General features: G+C 40.3%; 1 protein-coding gene across 1 annotated transcript in view; it reads left to right on the top strand.

Annotated features, from left to right (window-relative positions):
• LOC308678508 (cytosolic phospholipase A2 epsilon-like) overlaps positions 1-15,429 on the top strand; it is a gene marked incomplete at both ends in the record, with an annotated part of 52,326 nt that overhangs the window by 15,707 nt on the left and 21,190 nt on the right. Inside the window, 5 exons of the mRNA XM_081345725.1 lie at positions 6,844-6,980; positions 9,927-10,058; positions 11,234-11,274; positions 11,664-11,706; positions 13,708-13,771. Coding sequence (XP_081201851.1) covers positions 6,844-6,980; positions 9,927-10,058; positions 11,234-11,274; positions 11,664-11,706; positions 13,708-13,771 — 417 coding nt within the window. The remainder of the gene's footprint in view (positions 1-6,843; positions 6,981-9,926; positions 10,059-11,233; positions 11,275-11,663; positions 11,707-13,707; positions 13,772-15,429) is intronic.

Here is a 15,429-nt window from a genome sequence, read left to right as displayed (position 1 = left end):
CAGTTGCTCGGCACCAAATCTAGGCTATGGGTGTGTGTGTGATTCAAAATTTCTTGGGTGCGTCTAGCAGTGTGTGGGTGAGCATTATTGTGAACCAACACCACACTGGAAATCAGCATGCCCCAACACTTGTTATGGATGGCTCGTCTGAGTTTTTGTAATGTTTCACAGTAGACTTCTGAACTGATGTTCGAACCATGCTCCATGAACTTCACTAGCAGTGCTCCTTTGTCATCTTCACATTTGAGGGGGATTTTCTATGGCACCACTTCCACTGTGGCATCGGGGCATGCTGACTTCCGGTGTGGTGTTGGTTCACAATAATGCTCACCTGCACACCACTAGATGCACCCAAAAACTTTTGAAGCAGTTCTGTTCGAATGTTTTTGATCTCCCTCCTCACCCCCATAGCCCAGATTTGGTGCCAAGTAACTACTACTAAGGAATTTCAAACTTTGTAAAACGTTATGACAAGTGCCTCAATTTGAATGGTGATTATGTCAAAAAGTAACCTAATGTTGTAGTTTTCTAATGTGTATAATAAAAGTTCTATATCTGCGAGTGTCTGTCATTGATAACCAAATGGAGGTTTATTTCCGAATTGCCCTTGTATATGCTTCTTCTAAGGGACGCGGTGGCTCAGTGGGTTAGGATGCTGAGCTTGTCGATCAGAAGGTCAGCAGTTTGGCGGGTCGAATCCTGAGTGCCGCGTAACAGAGTGAGCGCCTGTTACTCGTCCCAGCTTCGGCCAACCTAGCAGTTCGAAAGCACGTAAAAATGCAAGTAGAAAAATATGGACCACTACGGTGGGAAGGTGACAGCGTTCCGTGCGCCTTTGGCATCTAGTCATGCCGGCCACATGACCACGGAGACATCCTCGGACAAGCGCTGGCTCTTTGGCTTTGAAACGGAGATGAGCACCGGCCCCTAGAGTCGGAAACAACTAGCACGCATGTGCGGGGGAACCTTTACCTTTACCTTTTATGCTTCTTCTGATTCTTGCCCTACATATTTCAGTTCACCACTGCAACTCTAAGCCTGGGTGGTGAGGAAACAAGAATTCCATGTGATCAGACTTGATTAAGGAACGACACATAATTAGGAAACAGAGATGACATGATATTAAAATGAATTGTGGAGGCAGATGTGTGGACAGTTTGTGCTTGCAGGATCTCAACAGGACTGATTATTAACTTGTTTGAAAAATGGAAAAAAGGTACTCACACGCCATCTTAGAAGATGATTTGATTTCCATTCCTCCCACCTTTCTTTACAGGATATGGCAGAACCAGTTTGCTTTGGTACTTGCCTTTTAAATCTAAATCTCAACCGATATGGTGCATCTTATTTTCTCCAGGTATGCCCAAAGTCACTTAGATAGTGAGATGGACATTGCCTAAATTTGATATAAATCAATAAATCAATAAAACAATACAACTTTTCCTTAACCTTTTGACATATTTTTCCTCCCTATCAATCTGCTGTACCAACCTCGCTTCTGAAACCACTCACATTTGATTTGTAGATAGAACATCCATCATATATACTCACAGATATTGTGGCTGATTCATCGTTTTTGTATAGGATTTCACTTCTACTGTTTAGGCTGATACAGCTGTAAGCTGATGACCAATTCAAACATTCTGGAGATCGAGCATTTTTATTATTTTTTAGGATTATATAACATCTTCATGAGTTCAGGGCAGTAAATGTAGTATTCTGTGACTTGAAACTATCAGAACTTTTTCTGCCCACTAACTTTTCCCTTCAACAGAACAGAGTTGTTGCTTGCCTATGAGTGATATAGCCATTGCTTCTAATTTATTTCCAGGTTCTCTATCTCTAACCAGGTTCACTGCTTAGTCACATCCATGAAGGGATGATGGATGGAAAGGCTGGACATGCAGAGAGATTTCTCCTTTTAAGAAATAACTTAGTAATAACTCTCCATATGAATCTTCTGGAATATGGTAGTAGGTAAAATTGACACTCTTATTTAAGAATGCTCCGAATTCAGCTAATTTTGGAACATCAGGGTGGATTTTTCATAGTGTTACAAATTGTGTTTGAATATTTTAGCATGTCAACAAGTATGATATGGCTTTTCAGGGAAATTGGAGCTAGTATAATTTCTCTGTTAGCTTAATATAAAATGGTTGAAAGCAAAGGAGTCTCTTAATTAGCACACCAGCATGTTGAAGTCCATGATCCTTAATCAAATTAATGTGAGTTTCATCATCAGCTGTTTGATTAGTCTACTTTTTAAAAATGTCCACGTCAGGTGCAAGGAACCAGAAAGGGCACAATGGACTGATGAGATCAATATATTTTTGTTGCTCACCTAGAGAGATGAATCTTGCCAGACTGAAGCACACACACTGCACAACTACTAAATAAATATTGCAAAATTTAGGGAGAATCTCCCTTCAGCCTCTTGCTCCCCACAAAAGACTATTCAGTTTCACCTTTCTCCTCATTTCAGTGTTAGTTTCCACCAGGGTCCCTCTAAGAAAATAGGAATATTATGAAGCAACCGTGTCAAAAGTATTGTTATCTGAATATTTTTGCTTTGGTGTTTCCGGTTATGCAGCACAATTAAGCCACAGCCTCGCCAGTAGGAGTGATAATTAGCATCTTGTTTAGTAGTCTTAGTTAAATGTCTGTAATGCCATTAAATATAAGCCTTGTGCTCAACCAAGTGATTTGAGGGTTAGATGGCAGTTTATGTGCACAAAAGAGCATCTTTCTATAGGGATACGAACCATCTCTACCTGACGTATGGGGAAAACCTCTCTCTTTTGAATATCATGTAAACTCTGAGAAGACTAGTGCGTCAATGCTGCAAACATTGACATGTTTTAGCACTGACAATATACGAAACACCCTTTTGTTTAAACTGCTTCGCTTTGAATCTTGAAGAGAGGGAAATTTCAAACAGCTATCTTGAGAAGATAAGTGTTCTGTACCAGCCTGCTACCGGCCTTGCAGAAAAGGCAACCCCTTTATAAACGGCAAGAGGCTGGAATACGTCTGCCAAATTTATTACAAAAACAAACAAAACACATACCAAGATACAGGAGCTTTGAAACACTATCGGAGCGGTTGCTTTCAGCAAACCAGCCCTCCCCAAACATTCCCTTTATAAAGAGTTCAGGCCGTGGCCTCTCTTTGCCTCCTTCCGAGAAGCCCCACAGCCTTCCTCTGCTTGCTCCTACTTGACTGCCTCCTGCGTCGGGCGTCCTTGAACAGGGCCAGCTGTGGGTCATCTTCATCCACACTGTCAGGCTCACACAGCTGGGTCTCCACCAGGTAGGAGGGGCCTGGCTGGGGGCTCTGCGGAGCCTCAAAGCCATCATCAGCAAGTTCTTCAACACCCCCCTCCTCCCCCTCATCTGAGTCATCCGACCCAACTGCCGAACCCACAGGCTGACCCTGAATCACAACAATAAGATTAGCCATGCACAGAAGGGGAAATGTAACTTCATCTGTAAAACTAATTGGTGAACGTGATTTATGACATGTACCTGTAGTTAGCCACATCCTGGCCTCATTACAAGGAGGTTGCTTATTTGCAAAGTTGGACCTGGCACAGGCATATCAGCAACTGCCTGTGGATGATGCCACGGTAGAGGCTCAAACAATAGTTACCCATAGAGGGGCATTTTGGGTTTGTCGCCTGCAGTTTTGGGTCAGTGTGGCCCCAGGGCTTTTTCACAGCGTGATGGAATGCACACTCAAAAATATTCTAGGTGTGTGTCCTTATTTTGACGATGTCCTAATAGCTGGGGAGTCAGCAGAAATATTAGCAGAACGTCTAAGAGCTGTTCTTCAGTGCTTCTGCGAAGCGGGGCTGAAGCTCAAGAGAGACAAATGTCAAATAGGTGTGAACTCCACAGAGTTCCTGGGATTCCCGATAGACACCCCCGGAATCCACCCTGCTGACTCAAAGCTTAAAGCTATTCAGCAGGCTCCCAGACCTCAGTCAAAGGGGGAGCTGCAGGCATTTTTAGGGTTACTCAATTTCTACCATTCCTTCCTTCCTCATAAGGCTGCATTAGCAGAGCCTCTACATAGGCTCCTGGATAAGAGGGTACCATGGCAGTGGACAAGCGTCCACGAAAAAAGTTTCAAAGCAGTCAAATCAATGCTGTCTTCAAACTCTGTGTTAACACATTTCAATGAGAAACTGCCTATCAGTATTGCATGTGATGCTTCATCATACGGGATAGAGGCAGTTTGGAGCCATCTAATGGCTGATGGGAGGCAAGCTCCCATAGCATACTATTCAAGGACACTTTCCCCTGTGGAAAGGAATTACAAACAAATTAATAAGGAGGCATTGGCCATAGAGGCAGGAATAAAGAAATTCCACAATTTCCTTTATGGGTGCATATTTATGGTCTTTACAGATCACAAGCCTCTTCTATGTTTGTTTACTGCAGACAAGCAAACCTGTCAGATCCTTTCTCCAAGGATGCTGAGGTGGTCAATCTTTATGGCAGCCTATAGTTACAGGCTAGTCCCTAAGCCAGGCAAGGAAATGGGCCATGCTGACGCACTCAGCAGGTTGCCCCTGCCTCCTTCAGAACCAGACCCCGTACCTGCTGCACACATCCTGGCAATCCAGGATCTGCCAGACTCTCCCCTTCATGCAGGGGATGTGACTGCTGAAACAGCCACTGACAAAACACTCAGTTGTGTTTTGAACTGGGTGCTGAGTGGGTGGCCAGAAGCCAGTCCTGGGACAGAATTTCACAGCTTCATCACAAGACAAGATGAGTTATCAGCATACAAGGGCTGCATTCTTTGAGGAAGTCGTGTCATAGTCCCACACACATTAAGGACTAGAGTCTTAGAATCTCTGCATGAGGGACATCCTGGAATAGTCAGGATGAAGGCACTCATGAGAAGCTGCCTGTGGTGGCCAGAGTTGGATAAGGATATAGAGGCTCAAGTGAAAGGATGCCAAGTATGCCAGCAGTCCAGACCTGAAATGCCTTAAGCCCCAGTACAGCACCTGTCCCTACTATGACTACTGCCAGGACCATCCAGGAACTGTCCAGAATCTTTGCCAAGCATGGCTTACCTGATGTAATTGTGTCAGACAATGGGGCACAATTTACTGCTTCTGAGTTTCAGTCCTTCTTAAGGACTAACGTGATTAGACATGCCACATCAGCCCCCTTTCACCTAGCCTCAAATGCCAAGCAGAATGCATGGTCAGAACGACCAAGGAGTTGCTAAAAAGAATAGCATCTGGAGATTGGCATCATCGGTTGGCAGATTTTCTGCTCTGCCAGCATACAACTCCCTGCACATCTACGGGCCGCAGCCCAGTGGAACTGAGATGGGGATGTCGGCTGACCATGAAGCTGGACCGTCTCCATCTGGACTGAGTGGCATTGGATACAGTGCAGCCCAAGACCCTGAGGAACTTGCAAGTTGGCAACCAAGTTTGGGCAAGGAACTATGAACAAGGGGCACTGTGGGTGGTAGCTGTGGTTTGAAAGGTGTCAGGACCACTGTCATATGCAGTGATTCTGGAAGATGGTCGGGTGGTTCGCCGCCACATTGATCAAACCCTGGCCGCTGATAGAGAGGAGAGCCAGGAGTTGCCTGACAGCTGCAACGTGCCAGAGTCTTCCGGTGCTTGCAAGACTCATAGAGACATGGAGGATGTTTTAGCCTCAGGTGAGCCACCACTGAATGAAGGAACTGTGCCCACAGAACAGAACTTCCTTGTGGACCAGTTTCCAAGTCTGTCTGGAACTGCTCCATCCATGAACATAAGCACAGGTCTACCCGGCCAACTCAGCTGAAAAGACACCGGTCTACCCAAAGTGAGTGGGTCAAAGAGCCCCGTTCTTCCCAGTCAGTCAAGGGGGCTGGTAGACTGGGAACCTCTGTGGCGATCAGAACGGTTGCAGAAGCGGCCTGCCTATTTACAAGACTATGTACATTTTCTTAATGTGTAAGTTATCTAGGGGAAAGGGGTGTTGTGTATTAATGTAATTTCATATGGGCAGTTATAAAAGGTTAACTGTTGTTAATTCAAATCCTTAACTGTCTGTCTATCATTTTGCAAGCTTGTGTAGGTGTTTGCTTGATTACAAAGCCAAATCCAGCCATTTTACTCATAACAATTTACTGTAAACTAGCCAAAGCATAAAGTTGACCCAATTTTGAAAGATACTACTCAAAAGATAAGCAGATTAAGACTTTGCTTGTGTGGTTAGGCCCAAAAGAAAAGTTGTATTACTCCCCCTGGTGCACAGTATCATCCCTGTTTATACTTCTTTTTTTCTTTTTGTATAATTTTTGATGTTATATTTTATTTATTTTATGGATGAATTTATTTGTGGGGGGGATTGCTTTGTTATGTATGTTAGCTATCCAGAGCCTTTGGGGATGGTCATGGCATTAAAACAAAACAAAAATACATATACAAGTTGTTGTACTTATATGAACAAAGAAATTTGAAAACCCTGAATAGTGTTCCTATACATTTTGAATCATGAATCCACTATAAAAATGTCAACAACACTTTTCTCCAGCTGGAGTATGTTTCTATACTAGATTGGTTCATTACCCCAAGGAAGTTCATAATTATTATTTTGCAATCTACTAATAATGTATTTTAAATCCATATATTGTGGACTAGCCATGTCTGTCCTATCTCTTCTGACTTCAACCCCTTTTTCTCCCACTATCCTCTATTTGGATCTACTATTGGTTCAATTGATGTGACTAAATAACTTTACATAATGAGAAACTGATAGAACTTCGAATGTAATCATGACACATTGCTACGTTATTAGTAAAGGCCTGTATCTTTTGGTACAGTAACCCAGTCTGACTGCTATGTGAGTTTATACTTACCTACCGCTTCAGTGAAAAGGATGAAGACACAGACCATCAAAGATTCCAAGGATCCTGTGTGGAATGAAACTTTTCATTTCAGAATTCAGAATAAAGTAAAGGTAAGGTAATTCTTGGAGCTGTGTTCCAATACATTTAGAAAGAACCATGTGTGACAGGCTGTCCTTGTTTGAAGCCAAGATGGTAGCTGTCACTGTGCAATTGAAACCCTGCCTCCTTTATCTCTGACACATTTAAGAAAAGGCTGGGCTTTGATCGTGTGATCACAGCTGCCATACTGATTTTTTTTTTTACATTCATCTCCACTCCAATCAGATGCCATTGAAGGCCCAATTTCTATGAGGAAATTCTTAGATTTTTTTTGATGGGGGGAATCTCTTTTATGCTCAATATACAAATAATAACGTAGAGAGGCTAAAACTATGAAAGGAGACTAGTTTTGATAAATTCATGACTGGTTGCATACTTTTAGAACAATATCTCTCAATATTTCAAGTTCTGCTTGCTATGTCACTTCAAGTAAACATCAAACAAACAAAAGGCCTTGACTGTGAACCAATCCATTCAACAAAAGATGAATTACCAAGGGTATTCAAGAATCAGACCCTCAGGCAGTGGTGGGATTCAAATATGTGAACAACCGGTTCTCTGGGTGGATGCTGCTATCGGAAGTCCATTCTGGGCCTGGTCAACAAAAAATTAGCTACCGGTTCTGCCAAAGTGGTACGAACCGGTTGAATCCCATTGCTGCCCGCAGGCAAGACATAATGCAACAGTGGAAATTTGCCATTTCACCTCCCTTGTTGCCTCACAACAAACAACGACACACACCCCTGATGTCTCTTGCACTCATCTTTCAAGCATTTCAAACAGCATATGGAAATACCCTAACTGTATGGTGCATTTATTTGCAAGATTTTCTCTGTTGCCTCCACGTGTCTGTCTGGGCACAACAGCTTTATTCCATCTATAGACACAGGTGGAGAGTTCTTTGTGCAAATCTACAGAGACCAAAACAACTGGGAAAACCCTCAAGGCAGAGTAGGCCTAACTTCTCCCCATTTCTTACTTGTAAGAAACGTTTGTTCCCTGGATGGATAGCAGTTATATATAAACTGCTAAGCACATTGATTTGTGCTTTAGATTGTAAGCCGCCCTGAGTCTTTGGAGAAGGGCAGGATATAAATCGGATTAAAAAAAAACCTGCCCAGAGTCACTGGGAGTTGGGCAAAAAACAAAGAAATAAAATCTGGTTCCTTTTGCATTTTAAAAAAGTTTCCTGGAAAGCTCTACAAATCCATATTTAATTTCATGTTAATAAAATAGAACTTTTCCATGATTACACTGCAGTATGTGCAATAGGATCTGAGGCTACTGGGCTAAATTTCACATGGGTTCCATGTCATTTTATTGGCAAGTAAATTGAGATTCTAGAAAGAGTACAGAGAAGAGCAACAAAGATGATTAGGGGACTGGAGGCTAAAACATATAAGGAACGGTTGCTGGAATTGGTATGTCTAGTTTAATGAAGAGAAGGACGATATAGCAGTGTTCCAATATCTCCCTCAAAAGAGGGAATCAAGCTATTCTCCAAAGCACCTGAAGGCAAGACAAAAAGCGACGGATGGAAACTAACCAAAGAGAGAAGCAACCTAGAACTAAGGTGAAATTTCCTGCAGTTAGAATAATTAATCAGTGGAACAACCTGCCTCCAGAAGCTGTGAATTCTCCAACACTGGAAGCTTTTAAGAAGAGACTGGACAGCCATTTGTCTGAAATGGTATAGGGTTTCCTTCCTGAGCAGGGGGCTGGACTAAATGACCTTCAAGGTCCCTTTTTTTATTATTATTATTATTATTATTATTATTATTATTATTATTATTATTATTATTATTATTATTATTATTATTCCTGTTCTATGGAAATCTATTATTGTTTGATGGATTATGGATACAATAACCAATTATGTAATCAGAATCTGCAATTATAAATAAAAACAAACAAGTCATGTACTGGAGCAGTGGTTAAGCAGTGGTTAGAGGGCAGTATTGCAAGCTAACGCTGCTTGCTGCCAAAAGTTCGATTCTGAGTGACTCGGGGTTGATTCAGCCTTCCATCCTTTTGAGGTTGGTAAAATGAGGACTCAGATTGTTGGGGGCTGTATACTGCTTAGAGAGGGCTGTAAAGCACTATGAAGTGGTATATCAATCCATCAGAATAGAGCTGGAAAGAACCTTGAGCTCTTCTAGTCCCATCTGCCTGCTCAAGTAGGAGGCCCTATACCATTTCAGACAAGTGGGTGTCCAGTCTCTTGTTAAAAACCTTGAGTGATGAAGCACCCATGGTGTCTGAAGGCAAACAGTTCCATTGGTTAATTGTTCTCACTGTTAGGAAGTTTCTCCTTAATTCCAGGTTGCTTCTGTCCTCAATTATTTTCCATCTATTTTTTCTTGTCTTGCCTTCTGGTGCTTTGGAAAATAATTCGACCCCCCTCTTCTTTGTGGAGGCTCCTCAAATACTGGAATACTACTATCATGTCACCCCTAGTCCTTCTTTTCTCCAGACTACCCATACTCATTTTTTTTGCAACTGTTCTTCATATGTTTTTGTCTCCAGGCCTTTTATCATCTTAGTTGCTCTTCTTTGCACTTTTTCCAGAGTTCCTCTATTTTGCACTTTTTCCAGTCTCAATGCTATTGCTAAGTGCAGGGGTAGGCAACCTCGGCTCTTTTATGACTCATGGACTTCAACTCCCAGGAATTCTGGGAGTTGAAGTCCATGAGTCATAAAAGAGCCGAGGTTGCCTACCCCGGACTAAGTGCTAAGCTAAGCTACTGCTAAGTACTAATAGCACTAATTGCTAGTTAGTGCTATTGCTACATACAGTATAATTGCTCCATTTATAATTGCTCCATTGCAAAGAAATGTTCACTCTTGTGTTGCCTAACAACAAATGAAATATCAAGGGGGAAAAATAGGCTGAGGCAGGATGCTAGCCTAAGTCATGGATAGAATTCTGAAGTTCTTTTTGTTGTTGCTTTCTCCAGAATATTTTAGAATTTAATGTCTATGATGAAGACAAACTTACAGAAGATGACCATCTACTCACTGTTTTGTTTGATGTATCTAAAATCCAACTTGGAGAAACTGTTCCCCTGAGCTTTCAGCTGAATCCAAAGGTGATTGCTAAACTTAACAAGCTTGCTTCTTCCACTTGAGGGAAAAGACACATTTCTCTTAGTTTTCACAACCTTCTCGCTCTGCTAATGTGGAGCCATATTAAAAGTGGATGTTTTGTGGTCTGCATAAGATAGTATTTTTCATATAATATATGTAACTTATGATCTACAGCTAGTCAAAATAGCTTTTGTTTTGGATTATATTTGTGGGCTAAAAAAGTCTTTTCAATGGCAGAACTTATTTTCAGTAATGACAGTAAAATCATTACAGAAAAGTCCACATGGGTTTTCCCTGGGACTTAATGGAAGCATGGGAAGTCAGGGTAGCTACAGGCCATCAGACAGGTGATTGAACAATGAAGAATAGGACATTCAAATAGATGTAGTAACAACCTGCTTAATTCTTAATCCATTACAAATACATCTAAACCAAATACTTTTTACAGCAGTCTAAATGAGGACTGGTAGAAGATAAATGTAGGATTTGGAGAATAGAAGAAAAACTCAGGAGATGTTTCTCCACGTTATCACTAATGTGAGCTGTATCCATTCTCCTTTAAATGTTTCAGTTTGGATTTGAGAAATTTTAGACAAATCAGGAACATGGACACCAATATCACTCCAAAGTGATAGCCATACAAATAACCTTTAAATTAAGACAGATTAATAATAAACTAATTTGCCCCATTTATTTCCATTTCTTTTTTTCATTTTTGACAGCAGATCCTTTATCAAGAGCATAGTCACAAAGATGAGATAAATAATAACATGAGTTATATGCAAATTGGGTGTTTTTATTGATTTGTTGTGATGTCTGTAACAACACTGGTTTGAAATTTGAAATCTCTGGTTTGAAATTTGACATATAAAAAATTACAACAAATATTTATTTTGTTTTTACTTTTCTACTTCTAGGTATATAGATCACTCTATCTGTACAATATTCAGTAAATATACATAAGAGACAATGTATTAGCTTGTTCAGTTATAGTCATTTCCCTGAATTAATCATCTATATTTAACTTGTGGGTGCTCGTAGGGAAAGACCTGGTTGCATTGTATGTTTCTGCAAAGGAACCTTATTGAAGAATTCAAGCATTAAAAGGGCTTATTCCTAAAGGAATGTGCAGAAATGTGTAAAAATATGAAACATTGTATTTATTTTATATTTTCAGGGCAAGGAGGAACTAGAGGTTGAATTCATAATGGAGAGCTGGTAAGAGCAAATACTGTAACCATAAAAGAGTATTACCAGCAGAGACAGCTTGCTTTAGACCTTACCTACTAGATACTACTGTCAATATGCATCCAGATTTAATTCATCTGGCAATAATAGAAGAGTGTCATTTTCATCCGTGATCATAGTAGCTCTAGTAGCCCTTCCATCTTGCTTCCATTTTCTCTGGAAAGAATACCATATAAAGGGCTTTTGAGCTACGCCCAGATACTCTTCGGTGGAGACATGATCCTCCTCACTAAATCCGATGAATATCTAGTTAAATCAGTGAACTATGGAGTTGACGCATGGAAGATTACAAATATGTCAGAATATTTCCCTGCTTGTTAAAACGTTGACTGAAATAGTGTATTTTTTTCCATTTTCAGCCCTGAAGTTCCAGAAAAAATTCTTACCAATGGAGTCTTAGTGGTAATTTTGCTATTCTACTCTAGTTCTTGAACTGAATAGCTGGGAAAGGGAAGGGTCTTAAACTAAGGATGCTCAGCTTCCGTCCATCCTAACATTCCTCTGGGTGATTGGCTAGAACTTGTTCATTTGGACAATTTACTAAAACACATGCCTGGGCAAGAAGAGACATTCTAAGTGCAAGCTTCTATATCAGATCTTTCCCAGTCTGAGGGCTAAAAAAAACAGCAAATATTTGTACTGCATTCTTTTTTGATATTGGTATGAAGACAGCTAAGGGACGCGGTGGCTCAGTGGGTTAGGACGCTGAGCTTGTTGATCGGAAGGTCGGCAGTTTGGTGGGTTGAATCCCAAGTGCCGCGTAGCAGAGTGAGCGCCTGTTACTCGTCCCAGCTTCTGCCAACCTAGCAGTTCGAAAGCACGTAAAAACGCAAGTAGAAAAATAGGGACCACTACGGTGGGAAGGTAACAGCGTTCCGTGCGCCTTTGGCGTCTAGTCATGCCGGCCACATGACCACGGAGATGTCCTCGGACAAGCGCTGGCTGTTCGGCTTTGAAACGGAGATGAGCACCGGCCCCTAGAGTCGGAAACGACTAGCACGCATGTGCGGGGGAACCTTTACCTTTACCTTTACCTTTATGAAGACAGCTATCAAGAAATTGCACTCAGATCAAGCTTTGACCCTCAACCTATTCTATGCACTTATATATTATAAAAATACATTGTCATGTTTATAGATATTTGCTTACGATAGCTTGTTCTAAGGCTTAAAAAGGTTAGGACAAGAGTTTGTACTACAAGGTCTGGATGAGCATTTTTTCTATTGCTCAAAAGACAATACCTAGTTGGAAAATTGAGCAATGTGTTGCCATGTGTGTCTGTAAGATCTTGCCTTCAGGAAGAAAGATGCAAATAACAACAACAGCACCAATATAAAGATAACCAGGTCACAATGAAAAAAAAAGACCTAAATTCTGTATTTGGTGTGATTATCTGAATTAGAACGAGCATATAAAATTGTACCTGTCCAAATTTATCAAGCAAAACAGTAAAGAATAAAAAGAAAGGCAGAGAGAAAAGCATGCATGGAAGAGAAAAAAAGAAACAAAATAAAAAAAATGAACCAAACATTTAGTTACAGTCTGACAGGAATGGGCCAGACACTCTCAGCCCTGCCCAACTCACAGGGTTGTTGTGGGGAATGTGGCAGCACAGGAGATAGAAAGAGTTTTATGTATATTCACCACTTTGAGTTACCTATAAAGTAATAATGAGGAATTAAAAAAAAATCTAAAATAATAATATAGCAAACATATGAATTAGATTATCTTGGATACAGAAATGATTCAAATTGTTCCAGAGTGAAGAAAAATGAGTAACTGAGTGGATTCAAATAGATAATTGAAAAACAAATTACAAGTTGAGCCCATTTCTGAAGTATAAAATCCAGGAATCTCCTCTGTCTCTACTATTTCAAGACACGCAGATACTTTGGAAGACAGGAAACAAGCAGATGAGCTGGACATACTTTTAGATGTTGTATTATCTGATCACACAGTTTTAACGGCCTGGGGGCAGTAGGATGGCTCTGCTAGCCTTTCTTTCATACCTACTAGGGCTGCTTGTTGCTGGGGAAAGATTTACTCAAATACTTGTAAATTTAAATTCTAAACTTAGAAAAGCCAACCATGAAACATATCTTGCAATCTGGAAACAAATGGAAATTGACTACAGGGTAGAAAGGGAAAATGTTTCAAAAAATTAAAAACACTAAGCTTAATTATTCCTTCATATGCTTCATTTGTGCATATTGTTATCACAGGGCTTATAAATAAATCCTGTTCTTAGGGCTTGATGTCTTTTATACCACTTAAATTTCATGTCATTCTGCATAACAGACTCATAGGATAGAAGTATAAAAATGTATAAAATGTATAAATGTATAAAAATGCCCCATACCACATCTTTTCTAATTGCACTTTTTTATAACAAATCTTATACAGTCTCGTGAAGTTGCCTGTTTAGAAGTTCAAGTGAATGGGGGAAGAAGAAAAAGTGTCTTACCAGGTAAAATACAACTTTTGATTTTTATATTATTTAAGAAGAACTGATTGGTATCTTGTTTTCCTCTCTGCAAGCTGTTTCCTTCCTGATCTGTACTGAACTGCTATGATCCTATGGAACATTCAAAAACATTTTAATTGCATTAGTAACATTCCAGAAAAGTAAAACATTGACAAATAGTACATCTTCTCTAAAGCAAAATTCAAAATTAATTTGCGCCAGTTGCGGCCCTATCTAGACCGGGATGCCTTGCGTACGGTCACCCATGCGCTCGTGACCTCTCGTTTGGACTACTGCAACGCTCTCTACATGGGGCTGCCCTTGAGGACCACTCGGAGGCTCCAACTGGTACAGAATGCAGCCGCGAGAGTTGTGTTGGGAGTTTCCCGATACTCCCATGTTACACCCCTGCTCCACGAGCTACATTGGCTCCCAGTTGTCTTCCGTGTGAGATTCAAGGTGCTGGTAATGACCTACAAAGCCCTTCATGGCATGGGTCCGGAATACCTCAGGGAGCACCTGCGGCCGGCATCAACTTCCCTCCGCCCAGTGCGCTCCCACAGAGAGGGCCTCCTCAGGGTGACACCGGTCAAAGAATGTCGACTGGTGGCCCCCAGGGGGAGGGCGTTCTCTGTGGGCGCCCCGGATTTATGGAACCATCTTCTGGTTGAGCTCCGGATGGTGCCCGACCTTCGCTCCTTCTGGCGCGACCTAAAGACTTACCTGTTCGAACAAGCCGGCCTGGCCTGATGGGCGATGGGTTTGGGTTTTTATTGCTTTTTATCTATTTAACTTATTGTTATAGTTCTTGGGCATCTTGTTTAATCTCTTTTAATTTTTGTATTCTTGTCTTTTAACATGTATTGCCCTGTTCACCGCCCTGAGTCCTTCGGGAGAAGGGCGGTATACAAATAAAATAATAATAATAATAATAATAATAATAATAATAATAATAATAATAATAATAATAATAATAATAATAATAATAATAATAATAATTATTTTGACTTTTATTAGAAATTGTTGACAAACTCAACAATTTTGGGCCTTATCATTCAAAGCTTTTTGGATAATTGCTGATATGAACACATAATTAATACATTCTGTCATTTTTGCTATTTATTTTAGGCATTCCCTTCCCCATTTAATTTTAAATGTAAATTTTTATAGGCCTCTATAAGACAGTTGACTATATTAAATCTAGAAAAACATTTTCTGCTGATCCAATGGGATCAGAAAAAGGGCAATTATTTCCCCATTTCTCATACATTTTCAGAAGTCCTATAACACATATGTATATAAAAATATGCCAGTATATGTATCAATTTATTTTTATTTATTTCTATAATGGGACAGCTTTATTAAAATTGATTTATTTGGATTTTAAAAGACAACTGAACTTTTAAAAAGTATATGTAACATTTATATAACAGTTGCAATCAAATCTATTAAAATAGCAAAATTGTTACTACAATTCTGAAAGGAAAGTAGATGTTATTCCTGTTAGTAGAGAGGGGGGAATCTACTCTAAGGTTATTATTGAATTTATGGTACAGATGAAATACAGAAATGTAAAATTAAGATTCATAGCTCATCAACAACATTCATCAGAGACATGTAAAACAATTGTGAACTGTGGCCTATCCCAAGCTTCACAGAAC

This window comes from Vipera berus (genome assembly GCF_964194415.1).
Source record: "Vipera berus genome assembly, chromosome: 1".
NCBI classification, from domain to species: domain Eukaryota; kingdom Metazoa; phylum Chordata; class Lepidosauria; order Squamata; family Viperidae; genus Vipera; species Vipera berus.
This window is presented reverse-complemented; position numbering and strand designations above follow the sequence as displayed.